This window comes from Pectinophora gossypiella, chromosome 26, assembly GCF_024362695.1.
Source record: "Pectinophora gossypiella chromosome 26, ilPecGoss1.1, whole genome shotgun sequence".
Lineage (NCBI taxonomy): Eukaryota > Metazoa > Arthropoda > Insecta > Lepidoptera > Gelechiidae > Pectinophora > Pectinophora gossypiella.
This window is the reverse complement of record NC_065429.1, coordinates 7,513,857-7,529,358: the sequence shown is the minus strand read 5'-3', so window position 1 is coordinate 7,529,358 and position 15,502 is coordinate 7,513,857. Positions and strand designations below refer to the sequence as shown.

The 15,502-nt window shown below is 39.1% G+C and overlaps 1 protein-coding gene and 1 long non-coding RNA gene across 4 annotated transcripts in view; one reads left to right on the top strand and one right to left on the bottom strand.

Moving 5' to 3' along the window:
• The window catches only part of LOC126378357 (mediator of RNA polymerase II transcription subunit 16), a 32,855-nt gene extending 21,384 nt beyond the window's left edge, over positions 1 to 11,471 (top strand). For 2 of the 3 annotated variants that reach the window (XM_050026637.1, XM_050026636.1), the window contains exons 13-20: positions 707 to 793; positions 2,075 to 2,231; positions 3,252 to 3,388; positions 4,805 to 4,941; positions 6,233 to 6,333; positions 8,991 to 9,091; positions 9,839 to 9,967; positions 11,031 to 11,471. In XM_050026637.1, coding sequence (XP_049882594.1) covers positions 707 to 793; positions 2,075 to 2,231; positions 3,252 to 3,388; positions 4,805 to 4,941; positions 6,233 to 6,333; positions 8,991 to 9,091; positions 9,839 to 9,967; positions 11,031 to 11,067 — 886 coding nt within the window. In that variant the 3' untranslated portion in view covers positions 11,068 to 11,471. The remainder of the gene's footprint in view (positions 1 to 706; positions 794 to 2,074; positions 2,232 to 3,251; positions 3,389 to 4,804; positions 4,942 to 6,232; positions 6,334 to 8,990; positions 9,092 to 9,838; positions 9,968 to 11,030) is intronic. The other variant, XM_050026638.1, reaches the window with a different exon arrangement.
• Positions 11,472 to 12,254: 783 nt separating this feature from the next.
• On the bottom strand, positions 12,255 to 14,356 carry LOC126378598 (uncharacterized). Its single transcript, XR_007568123.1, has 2 exons — positions 14,155 to 14,356; positions 12,255 to 13,080 (listed from the first exon to the last, which is right to left on the bottom strand). It is a non-coding gene; the product is annotated as an uncharacterized LOC126378598 (long non-coding RNA).
• Between the last annotated feature and the right edge of the window lie 1,146 nt (positions 14,357 to 15,502).

The following is a 15,502-nucleotide window of genomic DNA, read 5'->3' as shown; positions in this document are numbered from 1 at the left end:
ACCACGCTGCTCCACTGCGGGTTGGTGGAGGTGTTGTTACGGCTGATAGCCGGGACCCACGGCTTAACGTGCCCTCCGAAGCACGGAATCAATTTATTTTTTCAAACAATCAGGTGATTCAAACCTGTAAAGTCCTTACCAAACATATTCTCACAAAGTGATTTCGACAATGTCCCCATTGGGAATCGAACCCGGACCTCCAGATCGTGAACCTAACGCTATAACCACCACCAGTTATTTTACCTTTAACGCAATTGTATAATTAGTTCACGACTCATCACGGTACCGTCTACTCGCGTGTGTAATCAACTTTAAGGTGGTTCGATACGGTCAATAAATGGCGTTGGTGTCTTAATTTGACTTAATTATTTATTTTTGGATTTATTTTTGGGTTATGTTATCTGTTAATATTCTATGCTGTTCTGGGAGCAAATAAAAAACATAGAACACGTTCAGCTGCTTGTCTTCCCGGGCATGTCGTAAAAACCGACAGAGGGATTGTGTTCTCTAACATGATGGACTAATGTTATGGGCGATAGGCTGATCCCTTATCACCATAAGGTTCATCATATCCAGCTTAGGACTTCGTATCAACAGTGGCTGCAAGTTGTCTTTGATTACTTGTGGCTCTGCCCACCTCATTAGGGATTACGGGCGTGAGTTTATGTTTATTATCTGTTAATATTGTGTGATGTGTTTGTTGCAGAGTGACGGAGTCGTTCCAGCGGCAGCCGGCGGCCGTGCAGCAGTACTACTACCACTCCTGGCACAGGATGAGGATCGCGCTCTGCAGGTCACCATCATCTCCCTATTATTATTAATAATAGCCCTCGATGTCCCGCTGCAGGGCAAAGGCTACTCTTCCCTTCTTCCACTCCTCCCTGTCCCCAGCTTGTTCGCGCCACCGTTCAAAAAAGCGGTCAAACTCGCGCCATCTTTTCCGTGGCCTTCCCCGACGTCCAACAGCATTTGCAGGAACCCACTCTGTAGCTTTTTTGGTCCAGAGGTCATCGGGCATTCGGGCAACATGTCCAACCCAGTCCCATTTCAAGCAGGCAGCCTTTCTGGCTACGTCTGCTATTTTAATTTCGGAACGCAGCGTGGTGTTTCGTGGTGTTTAGGCCCGTGCTGGAATTATGGGACTGCGAGTCATTCAAATTAATTTCATAATATAACATAAGGTATATCCCAATTGGGGTAGTCAGAGGTCCATCGCAAGATGAATTAAGCACCCACACCTCACCGAGTTTTCTGTCAGACCAACGTGATAGGTATCGCCGTCTATAATGGTCGAGCCAAACACTGCGCTCACGGCTATTTTCTCAACTAGGGTAGTCAGAGGTACGTACAACCTATTAAGATTATTATAAAAAAACAATAATTAACTGTATCTTGGCTGTATGGACCATGTTCTCTTTGCCTATCAAAACAAAAAAAATGGGATACAACAGCTTCCAATTCTTCTTCTATCGCATGGTGTCAGGGTTACTATTGAGCCGCCAAAGGCCCCTGACATGGCTAATGTAACGACTACTTACTTACATCAAATTCAAAAATATCTTTATTCAGTAGGTAACATAGTTACACTTTGAATCGTCAATTTTTACATAACGAACGTCTCATCCGCCTAAAACTACTGCAGCTTCTCACAACCTGTATAGCCGGGGAAAAGAAGCTGCAAAAAAAACCTCGGCACAGGGCCCTAGACGTTCTTTAAAAAAATAAAATAAACATAAAATATTGGTATACAATTGAGTAATTTAGCTGCCTAATATCAGTTCTCAGACAGTTAATCCCATGTATGCATATCTTCTAAATAATCACTAATTTATAATAACCTTTTTTTTGTAAAGTTTTTGTTTAACTACTGTTAGCAAGTAGTAGTAACCGGGACCAACGGCTTAAAAAAAAAAGACGCACAACGCACAGATCATTTTACTTTCGGACAATCAGGTGATCAGCCTGTAATGTGGGTGGTGGTGACCAAACGACCATGCATTTATATGAGAAAGTAGTGCCCGGGACCAACGTATTTTTTTTTTTTTAATAGCGGTCTTGAACCTGTTCCCCCCAGGTTGCTCCCAACAGCCGCGTCCAGCGTGTCGTGGCTGACGTGCCTGTCCACCCTGTGGGCGACGTGGGCGGCATGCACGGCCGCCGCCAGGGTCGACGACCGCCCCGACGACAAGCTCCTGGCACTGCTTGACGACACACATGCTGACCATGATAAGGTATTCACCATCACCATATCCAACGACCTCTGCGGTCCAGTGGTTGAGCGTTGGGCTCACGATCCGTAGGCCCCGGGTTCGAATCCCGGTACATATCACAAAAATCACTTTTTGGGCCCTGGTTTGGTTAGGACATTGCAGACTTCTTCTTCTTCTATCGTGTGGGTTGTGAAGTGGATTGCCAACCCCGTCAACCCTGGTGTCAGGGTTGTTAGTGAGCCGCCATAGGCCCGTTACATTAACCCGTTGGTCCCTGTTACTACTTACTGATGTAAGTATGGTCGTTACATGAGCCATGTCAGGTGAGTTGGTGAGGCTGGTATTCCACATCACAACCCACACGATAAGAAGAAGAATTTAACAATAAAAACGAAAACCTATTTGCTTATTAAAAATACAAATTCAAATATACTTTCATCATCATCAATTTGAGAGCCACGCTCTTGTCGGTGCAGCATTTTCCATTCCAGTCTATCAAAGGCCAATTCCTTCACCTCCTTATAAGACACGACGTTAACCTTTTCTTTAATCTGTTCCATGTAAGCTCTTCTTGGTCTTCCCCTTCCTCTCTTTCCTTCTAGCTTTCCTTCTATGATGTTTTTAATAAATTCGTCGTGTCTTATTAGGTAAATGTACTTTATTGCCCTAAAATAAAAGAAAATATTTACAAAAGGCCGGTCATAGGATGGGTGACCACAAAAAAAAGTTTTCATCTCGAGCTCCTCTGTGCTTCGGAAGGCACGTTAAGCCGTTGGTCCCGGCTGCATTAGCAGTCGTTAATAACCATCAATCCGCACTGGGCCCGCGTGATGGTTTAAGGCCCGATCTCCCTATCCGTCCATAGGTAAGGCCCGTGCCCCAGCAGTGAGACGTTATTGGGCTGGTTGTAAGGATGGACGATCGGGAGAGCAAAAGAAACAAGTGTTCGATGATGATGATTTACAAAAGAGACTTAACTAGGTACATGGCGAATGGCGGCCTTGTCGCCTATTTTGTAACTTGGGTGGTTTTTGTCGACAGGCGTTGCTGGCGCTGGAGTCGAAGCCGGAGCTGCCCAGCGAGCTGCAGGTGCTGTCGGCGCTGCGCCGGCCGCTGCAGCGGGTGGTGGACATCGCCGTCACCGCGCTCGCCACCGCCTCCACGCATGCGCCGCACAGGTACGGCCACGAGTACTAATATGTATTATAAGAAGTAATCCAAAATAACAGCGCCATCTAGTGGTTCGCGATGGAACTACGTAGAAGACGAATAGTTGGCGTTGACAACGCAACCGTAATACTACTGAAGAAATACAGATGGCGCCAGTGAGGACTGGATAAAACAGGCGGTCTAACCGTTACTGTCAGATTTTGATAATAATTTGAATTCAGTGCGAGTAAAAATAAGTTTTTTCCATAGATTATCGTCTCATTTCTGAACCCCTCTACTTTGATACCATGTCACATTAACTTTTTTGACAATTTGAAGTGTAAGTCTCACTAAATGTCAAATATGTTACTGCGAGAGAGTCCTAAAGTGGGTACATTATATTTCTCATGACTGTACACACCGTGTTACGAACACCGGAATGAATTCTGAGGGGGATGATTCAGGCAATGTTTTTTTTTTTTTCAACAATAAAATACCAAATATTTTGAATTTGTCAGAAATTAAATTTAAAGCTCATGTGAAGCTTACTTTATGTAAAAAAGCTTATTATAAGATTAAAGATTACCTAAATGATAAAAATGTCTATTATTGAATGTTTTTCTCTAGTTATTATATAACTTGTAATGTATGAATGAATGTATATGTGTTGTTGTTGCTGTTTCTTGTCATTTCTTCTCCTCAGCCATAACACCTTGCGAAATGACGTAGATTCAAAAATGTTAAATAAATGTTAAATGTTAAATTGACCTTCAACAAATTTATCTAAGATAATTCCATTCCATTATTCTCAGTTGATATCAAGTAGAATTTTCCGTGTTTTTGAAGTTATTTTCAATTACATTTGCTACAAAAAATTCCACTTGATATGAACTCAGAATCATGGTCAGAAACATCTCGCTCAGTATTCGGTACGGTGTCACTACCGAATGATTCAAATACGAATTTCAAACTCTTCTTCTTATCGTGTCGATGGCAAACTAAATTGTATCGGCCCAAAACTTAGCAACAAGTATGGCGCTATCTGCAGTGCTCATCAGATCCTCCTGCGTACAGGTGTTTGGGCACGCAGGACACGATGTAAGATGTTCCATCGTTTGGGGAACAGTGCCGCACTTGCACTTTAAGTCCGAGCCATCCGAGAAACCCCACCTGAACAAATTGTCCTTACTTCGGCCCACCTGAGTCCGAAGTCTATTTAGAGACTTCCAGGTAAGCCAAGGCAAATCAAGACCTGGCGGAGGTCTCTCGGACGGCGAAACAAAAGGTTTTGGGAATTTCAAACTCATAAAGTCGAATTCAGTGGTTTAGAGCCCGAATCGGAATTGAAACCTGTGACATAACGACGGAAGTCACGCGTTTGCCGAATATGCTACCACAGATTCCATTAAACCACAGAAATAATTCTGTTTTTTTTTTTCATGCAGATACGAGTTGTGGGCGGACCCAGTAGGGTTGTCCCTCCTTCGCAAACTGGTGGTGCTGGCGCGGGGGGCCGGCGTGGCTGATGCGGCGTTGTCCAGGCTATTGGCCAGACTGCATCAGCCTAAACCTGATCTCATTGGTATGATTCTTATATTTAATATTCTTGGGTTTCGTCTTCTTCTTATCGTGTGGGTTGTGAGTGAACCAACTTCATCAACCCTGGTGTCAGGGTTATTACTGAGCCAAAGGCTCCTGACATGGCTCATGTAACGACTATCCACTTACATCAGTACTACTTGGGTTTCTACATTGTTTTAAGTTTACGCGGTTATTATCGTAATTAAAACACATAATAACTGGTTCTTACCGCGTTTAAAATGGGGATATGAGACTCCCGATATTTCGACACTGTTGCAAGTGCCATGAATAGAAATATCGGGAGTCTCATATCTCCATTTTTTCTACTCCTCTACTTTAATCTGGCATTTAAATAACCAAAAAGTCTAATATAAGTACATACATAATTAAACTCTTTGAAAAAGTGTACGCTCTATGGCCTATAAAAGCATTGTTTACAAAGTGTAACTGTACTATAATGTCGCCAAAAAAGCATTGTTGTTTTTTTTTTTTTTTGACCTGGAAACTGGCACCTTTACTTTGTTTGGTGCCATAGATATACTATAAAAAAAAAGTATACATTTGCCGCCATTTTCCCGCGCGTTGGAAAATAAATTGGAAAATTTTTGTGTTTCGTTTAAAATTACGTCGTCGTCGAAAAAGTATTGTATGCAACGTTGTATAACTAGGTCAAAAAAGGCTCGTGGCGTCTCTTATTGCGATGTTCGCCAAATACTATTAAACGTGGTAAGAACCCGTTATAATGTTTTTTAATTACTTGGGTTTCGTCATAGAATAGGGAATAATACTATGTATAGAACGGCAACTCTGCCCCCCGTCAGCGGTTGAGCTAGGGTTACCTCACCCCCCTTCAGTCTTACTTTAGTCTTCAATCATGTGGGCGTCAGATGGCATACACAGATGCACTTATGAAGTCTTCGGGGTGTGGTTCAGTGCAAAATTGATATATTTTTTTACCATTTGTGCTTCGGAAGCTACATTAATCTGGCATAGAATAAAGAATTTTTGACATTTTTGAATCTATGTCATTTCGCAAGGTGTAATGTTTGAGGAGAAGAAATGACAAGGAACATCGCTTGAATCACCCGATTGTCAGAAAAAGTAAGATGATTTCGTGTTTCGGAAGGCACGTTAAGCCGTTAGTTCCGGGCTAAGCCAAACACCTCCACCAACACGCAGTGGAGCAGCGTGGTGGAGTGTGCTCCATGTCCCCTCCAGTCGGTTGAGGGGAGGCTTGTGGCCAGCAGTGTGATGCGTGTAGGCTGTGTGTGATGGACCGTGTGGTGTTCCAGAGGAGTGCCACTCGCTGGCGGCCAGCTGCGCGGCGCGCGTGTGGGAGGCGCTGCCGCGCACCACCGTCAGCGGCCCGCACGCGCGGCCGCCGCCGCACCTGGTGCGTACACGCCCGCACGCCTTGTGTACCGGCACTGGGGGGATGATTCAGATCACGATTCTGAATTAATATCAAGTGGAATTTTCCGTTGCGAAAATATACAATTGTAAAAAAATTTTTGACAGAAAATTCCACTCAATATCAACTCAGAATCACGGTCTAAATCATTCCCCTGAGTATTCGTTACGGTGTCACTAACACCCATACCTACTTGTATGGTTACCTGTATGTACTTGTACGGGGTGTAAATAACATCGTAACGAACACTGAGGGGGATGATCCGCTCATTATTCTGAGTTAATATCAAGTAGAATTTTCCGTCGCAAAAGTATATGTATATGAAATGTATATGAAATGAAAATAATTAAAAAAAACTATGAATTTTGTAACGAAAAATTCCACTCAATATCAACTCAGAATCATGGTTTAAGTCATTCCCCTCAGTATTTGTTACGATGTCACTAACACCCTTACTTCTATAGCTACCTACACGTACTTGTAAGGAGGCGTAAATAACATCGTAACGAATACTGAGGGGGATGATTCAGACAATAATATCAAAGTATAGAATTGAAAATAATTAAAAAACCCACAAAAATATCATTAATTTTTTTAATGAAAAATTCCACTTATTATCTCAGAATCATGCTCTGAATCATCCCCCTGAGTATTCGTTACCATGTCACTAACATCTTGTATACAAATTCTAATAATGAAAATTTGCTACTAGCCTCTTGTTGCTATTTTTAAATCTTATTTTGTTTTATAAACTATTAATTTTCCATAAAATAAATAATCAACACCGTAACGAATAATATGGAGAATGATTCAAACCATGTTTCTGAGTTAATATCAAATTGAATTTTCCTTACTTTTGTATACACATAAACTCATCTCAATCAGTATTCATTACGATATCATATTTTACAACCCTATACGTTTTGTAAATTCAATGCATGACTTTTTTTTTTATTAAGATGGGTTTGCTCTTGACTCCGTTCTTTCACAAGAAGACGAACGAGCTTACCCAGAAAATGCCTATTCACCCGTGATTTTGACTGCGCTATGTGTTACATGAAATAAAAAAACAACTATACAAGTAACAGTATTAAAAGTAAATCACCTTATCACGTTAATCTAACAAAAAGCTTAGTGAAGCGTAGTTGCTTAATTTTTCATTACCTTTGTCTATCCCAATGAGGGACTTTCCTACGTACCTCAAAATCAATATAGATGGCGCTGTGAAGTTTTTTCTCCGTTTAACCTTCTAATTTCACGGATAACAGACATATTATGCACCTTTCATCTTTGTATTTTGGTTATAAATGATTACCCTTGTTATTACACCCAGGCAGAATTACATCTTCCACCTATTATTATTCTGATCAAAATCTTAAATATGAAATCCAGGAGAGACCTGAACTTTGCAAGCCTAGTGCATTCTGTGGTTGTATTCAGGAAACCTTCATACTTGTACGCGAAGTTGCAGTGGGCTACCTATAGTTACTCTTCGCGGAGAATGGATAGCTTCTTGCTAAAATGACCCTTTCATCGTACCAGGACCTTTGAAGGAAGTTTTAGACATCAGGCGTCCAAATGTTGGAATGACTTACCACCTCCTCTCAGACGCTCTGTTTGTAAATCGACTTTTAAGAAGCACCTTAAAGGTTTGCTTGTGGAGAAACAACGGGCGTCCTGGTGGTAAAGCATCCTGTTTCCCAATATTATAATTATGTACTGATACTTTTGTTATTCACCTTACGTATTATCTTTATTGTTATAATTGTGCTGTTGCAGTGTTATTACCTATTCTCTATTAATATTTATGCATACCTAATATATAATTGTTCAAATATATTTTGTTTATATATGTAACTCTATCTGATAGATACCTACATTGCTTATTTGCGCTATGAGTCATGTCAGCTTCGCGGGATCCAACAGACGGAACATTAAGGAGCGACTGAAAAACAGCGTCTGTTTCTTCGGAAATAGACACAATGCCGAGTTCGTGTCCTATTCACTGCTGTGCCACATTATGTACTGAGTTTTAAAAATTGTTTTATGATATTTTGTTGTTTTTACTCTGTTTGTAACACTTCGTATGTAATGTGTCACAATTTGTTGAATAAACATTTTCTCTCTCTCTCTCAAAATAAACAGAAGTAATATAGGTAGTCACATAATTCTGCGATACAAATATCAAGCAATAATTATTTATTTATGCTTCTGCATATACAAAACTGCATTCTCTGCATTCTTCTTTTCTCTTTCTGCTTTTACATTGTATTTTGGAATAATTATGTACCCGAGTAATGAGAAAATAGGTAGTTATCTCGTTTAAACTGAACAACGCCATCAATATTGTTTCTGGTGAAGGTAGCCTGGAAATTCCCTCATTGGGAATACACGGTGTTAGTGACATAATAACGAAAACTTTGAGGGATGATTCAGACCATGAATCTGAGTTGAGTATCAAATGGAATTTTCCGTCGTAAAAGTATGGAATTGAATATAAATTTAAAAAACAAGTTTTCCGACAAGAAATTCCACTCGATATTAACTTAGAATCATGGTCTGAATCATCCCCCTCAGTATTCGTTACGATGTCACTAACACCCTGTACAGTTATATAATGTCGTCGTCGTCGTCCCCAGCTGGAGTACGGCGTCCCCCCCTCCGCGCTGCGCGTGTGCCCCGAGCCTCCCCCCGCAGCGCACACCGACTACACGCCCGCCGCGCACATGGACTCCATACGGTATGCGCACGCGCACGATATACGCACTGGCCAATGCAAATGCCGACTAATGTATTTCCCGCCTATTACTTAATGCTTCGGCAAATCTATAATAATGTACCAGAAAAAAAAAAAGGATTTACTAATATACAGGGTGTACACCCTGTATAGCCAAGAGTCAAGAGCCAAGTGAGCGCGTAACGCGCGCCATATAAATATGGGTTTGATACTTAGTTCATCTAGCTATGGATGTACTTCTGACTACCCCAATTGGAATATAGTCGTGAGGTTGTTATACTAATAATAACAGTTAAATAGCAATATGCTCGTCCCCTATTACATGTGTTGAACATAACTGGTGAGAAGTGTGTGTACACCTCTGCCTTATGTTGTCAGTCATGGTATAAGAAAACCAGGTATGCTCAATCCTATGACAAGCCGCCATTGCTAGCCCTTTGATGACGTAAGTGTTACCACTGTGTTACCATTAAATTGGTATCTCCAACATTGCAAAGACGTAAATTTTATTGTTAAAAATTAGGTGAATTACTGACTAATGAATGTATTTAATTACTATTACTTGTCACATATATAAAAATTATTAAAACTGTAAGTAATTATTTTTCGAAAAGTTCAAAATTTCCTTGCGAAGTAAATATAAAAACATTGTTCGTGGGTAGTTTATTTTTGGAATGACGTCAGCTGGGCTAACCTTGAGCCCACCTGGTGTTGTTATACCGTGACGTGAGTTGTGTCTGACGTGGGCAGCTACATGTTCGTGCCCGCGGGCGCGGCGCGGCGCTGCGGGCGCTGCGGGGCGCGCGCGCTGCCGCAGGCGCAGCCCGCGCGGCACCCGCTGCAGCGCGCGCACGACGCCCGCCACCTGCGGGGCTGCAGGTGAATATATTTTGAACGTGTTTTTTTCCCTAGTCGGCTTTTATATTTTAAACTATTTTATTATTTATATTATTTTGAGGTTTTTTTGATTACGCTAACGCCCTTCCATACGTGTTTTATACAAGATTTGGAGATGAAAAGTGCGGAAATTGACTGAGTCATGTTATCAATTCAACGTAATTATCGCGAAAATTCAAAGAAACCCGCGGGTAAAAACTAATAATTTGTACATATTTAAAATGTGCAAATTAAGCCCGTTCATTTGATACCCAATACACTACCATTAAACAAAAAAGATTTTCGTCCTAACTTTGTGTCCTCTAGAGGGCGCCACATTGAATTTAACGTGTCGTTACATAACCTATAACCACCGGACAATTAAGGCGTTTCTAGTGACACCTCATTTATTAAATTCTGACAGGGGGTTTAGAAGTTATGTTGGAACAGACGTGCATACATACATAGCGGTAACCCTCCTTTTTGCTTCGCCGCAGTCGGATAATAAAACCGCGCCATTTAGTGTTTTTTTTTTCTTTTTTTCATTTTTCTAGCTTCGCATACCGCATTTATAGGTTTTATCTTCGATTTGGCCTAGATTTGGTTAATAGTCTCTGAAAGCAGCTAGTCCAAAAACTTTTTAACAAATGCATTTCAACTAAAATGCTTATAAAAGTGGACTAAGAAATAAAAAGATCACTTCACAGTCCCTTTTAGATTATATTTATGTAGTAAAGTAAAAATACTATGGAAGGATAATTAATGGGAATTTGATTGTTTATGGTATGAATGGAGGATGGTTATGTAAACGGGACGTAAGGCTGTTTTAAAAAGTAAAAAAGGGAGTCTATGGTGGGATGTCGGTCACTCGGTCAGGGTTAGACGTTAAGGAAAGAAGTGTTTTTTGTTTTGTTAAAATTAATTAAAATAGAAGGAGTAAAGATATTGTAAATATTCCCTTTTATTTCAATTATCACATTTATACTTGTAATCTGTTTTGTATACGTCTAGAGGTACTTAATAAGTAAATAAATAAATACTTATGTTATTTACTTGTATTTTTCAGATGTGGCGGCAAATGGACTTTAGTGTCTAACGCGTAACACTATCGTAACCGTAATCGTAAAGTTGATAAACCAATGAGGAACTTTCAAGTTTACGTTCCCCAAAAATAATAGGTACAGATGGCGCTGTCCAAATTCAACGTGATAATTTCCAATTTTCTCATTACTCGAGTACAAAATAAGAACCATATATTAAAATAGTTGTTGCTTGATATTTGGGTCAGATTATGTTGCTACCTGTTGTGTGTGTATACCTATATTGCTTATCTTTATTTTTATCAGAATAATAATGGGTGGAAGATGTAATTACCCCACCACCTTATGATCATTTCGACTAACATCCGTCTTGCTTTTTTGTAATTGTTTTAGTGGAAATTTGATATGATGTTGTTGTCTTTCTTTTTGTGTGTGGCGTCCTTTCATAATAAACTATTTCTATTCTATTCTATTATTGTCTGGGTGTAATAAAAAGGGTTATCATTTATACCCAAAAACAAAGATAAAAGATGCAAAGGGCATTGAACATTTCACTATGGAGGCTGGCATAGCCTGGTGGCGCCACCTAGCGGATTTTTTAAAACTGCGGCGCACGATGAAACCTGTGCATATCGATAGGGGGCACTTTTCTGAACAAAAAAGCTTTAATGAACCTATGCTCTAAAGCGTCACGTTTTCAAGATATTTAGCTTGAAAGTTCCGAAAAGTGTTGTATGAACAAATCGATTTTACTTTTATATGCAATTGGAATATAATGACTAAGTGATTATGCATGGAATATTAGTGTTTAATATACCACATATTTACTTTATTGAAAAATAAATAAATAGAAAATAGGTAAAATAAATATCTATAACTTACTTTTATGTGTAACTTAAAAGAAATCCAGAAACGCGTCGTGAGATGTACAGCTCATGACTTATTCTCGTGGTAATCACGCTCAAAGTTATTTGCTATGATTGTCTAACAATTTCACACTTTTTGAGTTTTTATGTTTATTCAATGAAAGCAGGTGGGGTGTGAAAATTCGCTTTTAGGACTACTTTACTTTACAGCAGTGTATGGAACATACCTAGTTCGTATAGACACACCAACGGGGTGTGTGCCTTCAATGCAACGGGACCTTAAGCTGTTTAGTTCATAACAATCATATTACATGAACACATTGTTCAATTATTCATCGATTTTCTTAGTTGTGTTTTTATAAGTATGAAATAAAACATCGTAAAAGTAGTCATATAGTTATTTATATTTTGCTTAAAATGAAATCAATACTAATTGTTATTGAATACATACAGTGTATATACTTATAACAAATAGGCTTTTTTTATACAAATTCGTACCTATTAGGATAATGAATATCAGTCTTCTTGAATAATCAATCTTCTTCTTCATCAGAAATAATAACTTGATCTAAAAAGGCAGCAGGGGGTTGAATTGCTTGGTGCCGAGCCCATCCCATATACCAAACTATGCACATGACATGAGCACAGCACCCGAGTGTCCGTTTTCCAACTATACAGCTGCAATAGTGACCGACAAGTTTATTTCTGTTTTTCAAACTATTATTTAGCAAGATATATACAAAATAAATTCTGTTGCTCTGGTGCCTCGAGAGTATTTTAGCTCTTGTCAGCCAAGGATCACAAACTACTATGTTGTATTGATTTAAATTATAGTCAACTTCAAAATCTTCATACACTTCAATGAAAAACGTTCCGTTTTCTTTTAGGTGTTCGCCATAGTAGCTTCTTGCCTGCGTCACTTGATACGGCCCCAGAGACATTATCAACAGATCCTCATATGATAAGATGGGAAACTGTTGAAAGCCTTCACTTGAGTTCATAGCTTGGAAAGCGGCTCTGCGTTGATTTAAATTGTTTTGTATTACAAACTCGCACAGATAGTTTGGGGCGTCGTGCTTAAGGTATATATCGTTGATTATTTCATTTACGAGTGGGTGATCTGTCACCCGTTTTCCGAAGGCATTTATTAGGGCGCAAGCAATCCTCACTTCCTCTTTTAAATGTGGCATATTCGGTATTGCGTAGTTAGCTGGAAACGATAAGAATACTGTTCCATCAATAATGAAGTAAGTACGTCACATTTAGACTGCGTTTCCACCAGTAACATGCTAGATGCTACGTTGCATACCCTACAATCGGGTTCATTGTGCCGATCAGAATCAGACCCAATTATCTGATTGGTGGATATTAAACCTAGCAACGTAGCACATGTCAGATGAAAAAACAGCCTTACCGTTGTGCTTGCATTAATATGAACTGATTACTCTCTACTGTTACAAAAAATGCAAATATCATTTATTATACATAATTAAGTGGTAATAGTTGGCTATAAAATCTATTGAAAGCGTAAGTCTGGTACACAAGTGATACGCTTGGCGTAAGAGCTATCTCTGGCTAATTATAATAGAGATAAGTTGACGACTTTCTGTTAAAAATGTTTTGCGTTGATTACACTCCGTCTAAGACGCTACATAATGAGAGCTTCGATAAAGTAGGATATATATTATTTTCATACACGAATTTTTTTTCGTATGACATTTCGATTATGAAAAGCACGATTGAGAAACGAGCCGAATTATACATTGTCATTTTATGTATTATACTGACCAGGGACTATAATATAGATACCAGATACACTGCATACTGAGATTTTTAATTTTTGCAATGTTCAAATAAGATTACTTAGCTCTCGATCGTCAAATAAGTGGCGAGCATAATTCAGGATGTTGGGGTGCCTAGCAATATAATCTTCAGTTGTCAAGTAAGACTATATAGGACGCCGAGATCTTCGGCGCGGGCCACGAACAGTGCTTACACCACAACAAAAAACATTGCTTGGCACCAACATGACTGGACATCTTGCCAAGACAACAACAACAAATTCAACAATAACACTAACAAAGTCAACAAAAATACTAACAAACTCAAGAGGAATATTAACAAACTCAACAGTGGTAACAAATACAACAGAATGAACAGGATAGAGTCTCAGAACAGAGAAAAGCGCGTGCGCACGTTGAAGATGAAAGTGGCAAACTGACTGAAAGTTCACCCGGCTGCCAATCGTCCTATTGTATTTATTGTATGATGTTGTCTCACTCACACTTATTGTATGGCTATTCGCTATCCTTGTTGATTCCGCCGAAATAATAGAAATTCGTGCAACTTTAAACAAAGGACCTCCATTTTCGTAGTTCCTGGAATTAAACGAGAAAGCAAAATGGCAGCTAATAAGTACACCATTTTGTTTCTCTTACACAGATTTCTTAAACTTCGAGAATTCTGCTTTTTAACGAGTACTAATGATGCCGCACTAAACGCATTGCGTTTATAAAAATGTAAACTTTATTTTATATTTCATTAGATCCTATCGTTGTGTCAAGTAAAATCAAGTTAAGGAGTAAATGACGCCTATATCATACATAACACAAACTGATAAACTCAGTTTGCAATTAGTAACCTTAGATAAGGTGTGCACAGTTAAGTACCTATGTACTTCCTATATAATGTAGCAAAGACAAAAACCATTAATGTTGTTGCAAGTATTTATTAATTTCATTTTTTCAATAAGATAAATATGTTGTATATTAAATAATGTTTCATGTATAATCAATCACTTTGTCACTATATTACGATTGTATATAGATAAATAGTAAAATCGATTTATCCATACGACACTTTTCGTAACTTTCAAGCTAGATATCTTGAAAACGTGACACTTTAGAGCATAGGTCCATTAAAGCTTTTTTGTTCAGACAAGTGTCCCCTATCGATTTGCACAGGTTTCATCGTGCGCCGCAGTTTTAAAAAATCCGCTAGGTGGCGCCACTGAGATATGCCAGAAAGGTTCATAGCCCTTAGAAGGTTACAAGAAGGAAAGTTTTTACAGCGCCATCTATATCTTATTTTAGGGAACGTAGCCTGGAAAGTGCCTCACTGTGCTAAGCTAAATGTATTGTAAATAAATCTAAGTAAAAATATTGAGGCCTTTTATTATCCCTTCCCATCCTCTTTGAATATGGGAGGCCTGTGTAACTATGTTACCTACTAAATACATATATTTTTGAATTGGAATATGTGCCCAAGATTCGCTCGTCCCATAATAAAGTATACTTAAACATAGCTGGCGAGGAGTGGGTGTATATACTACACACCTCTGCCTACCCCTTGGTTGATACAGGCGTGATACTATGTTAGATTCCGTCCGTTGACGTGCCCTCAAAGTCATAGGTACAAAGTTATTTTCCATGATAACCACCGCTTTTTTGAGTCTGACACTCTCAAATGTAAAGTATATAAACAAATTCTATGTAAATTATATATTCCGTTGAAAATGCCGTGAGAAATATTTAAAGGAATCACTGAATGTTTGTAAAACCGTAACAAAATCGATCGATTGTACATCCCTTTTGAATTCAACTGACATTTCGGTAATAACCGGTAACGTGTCG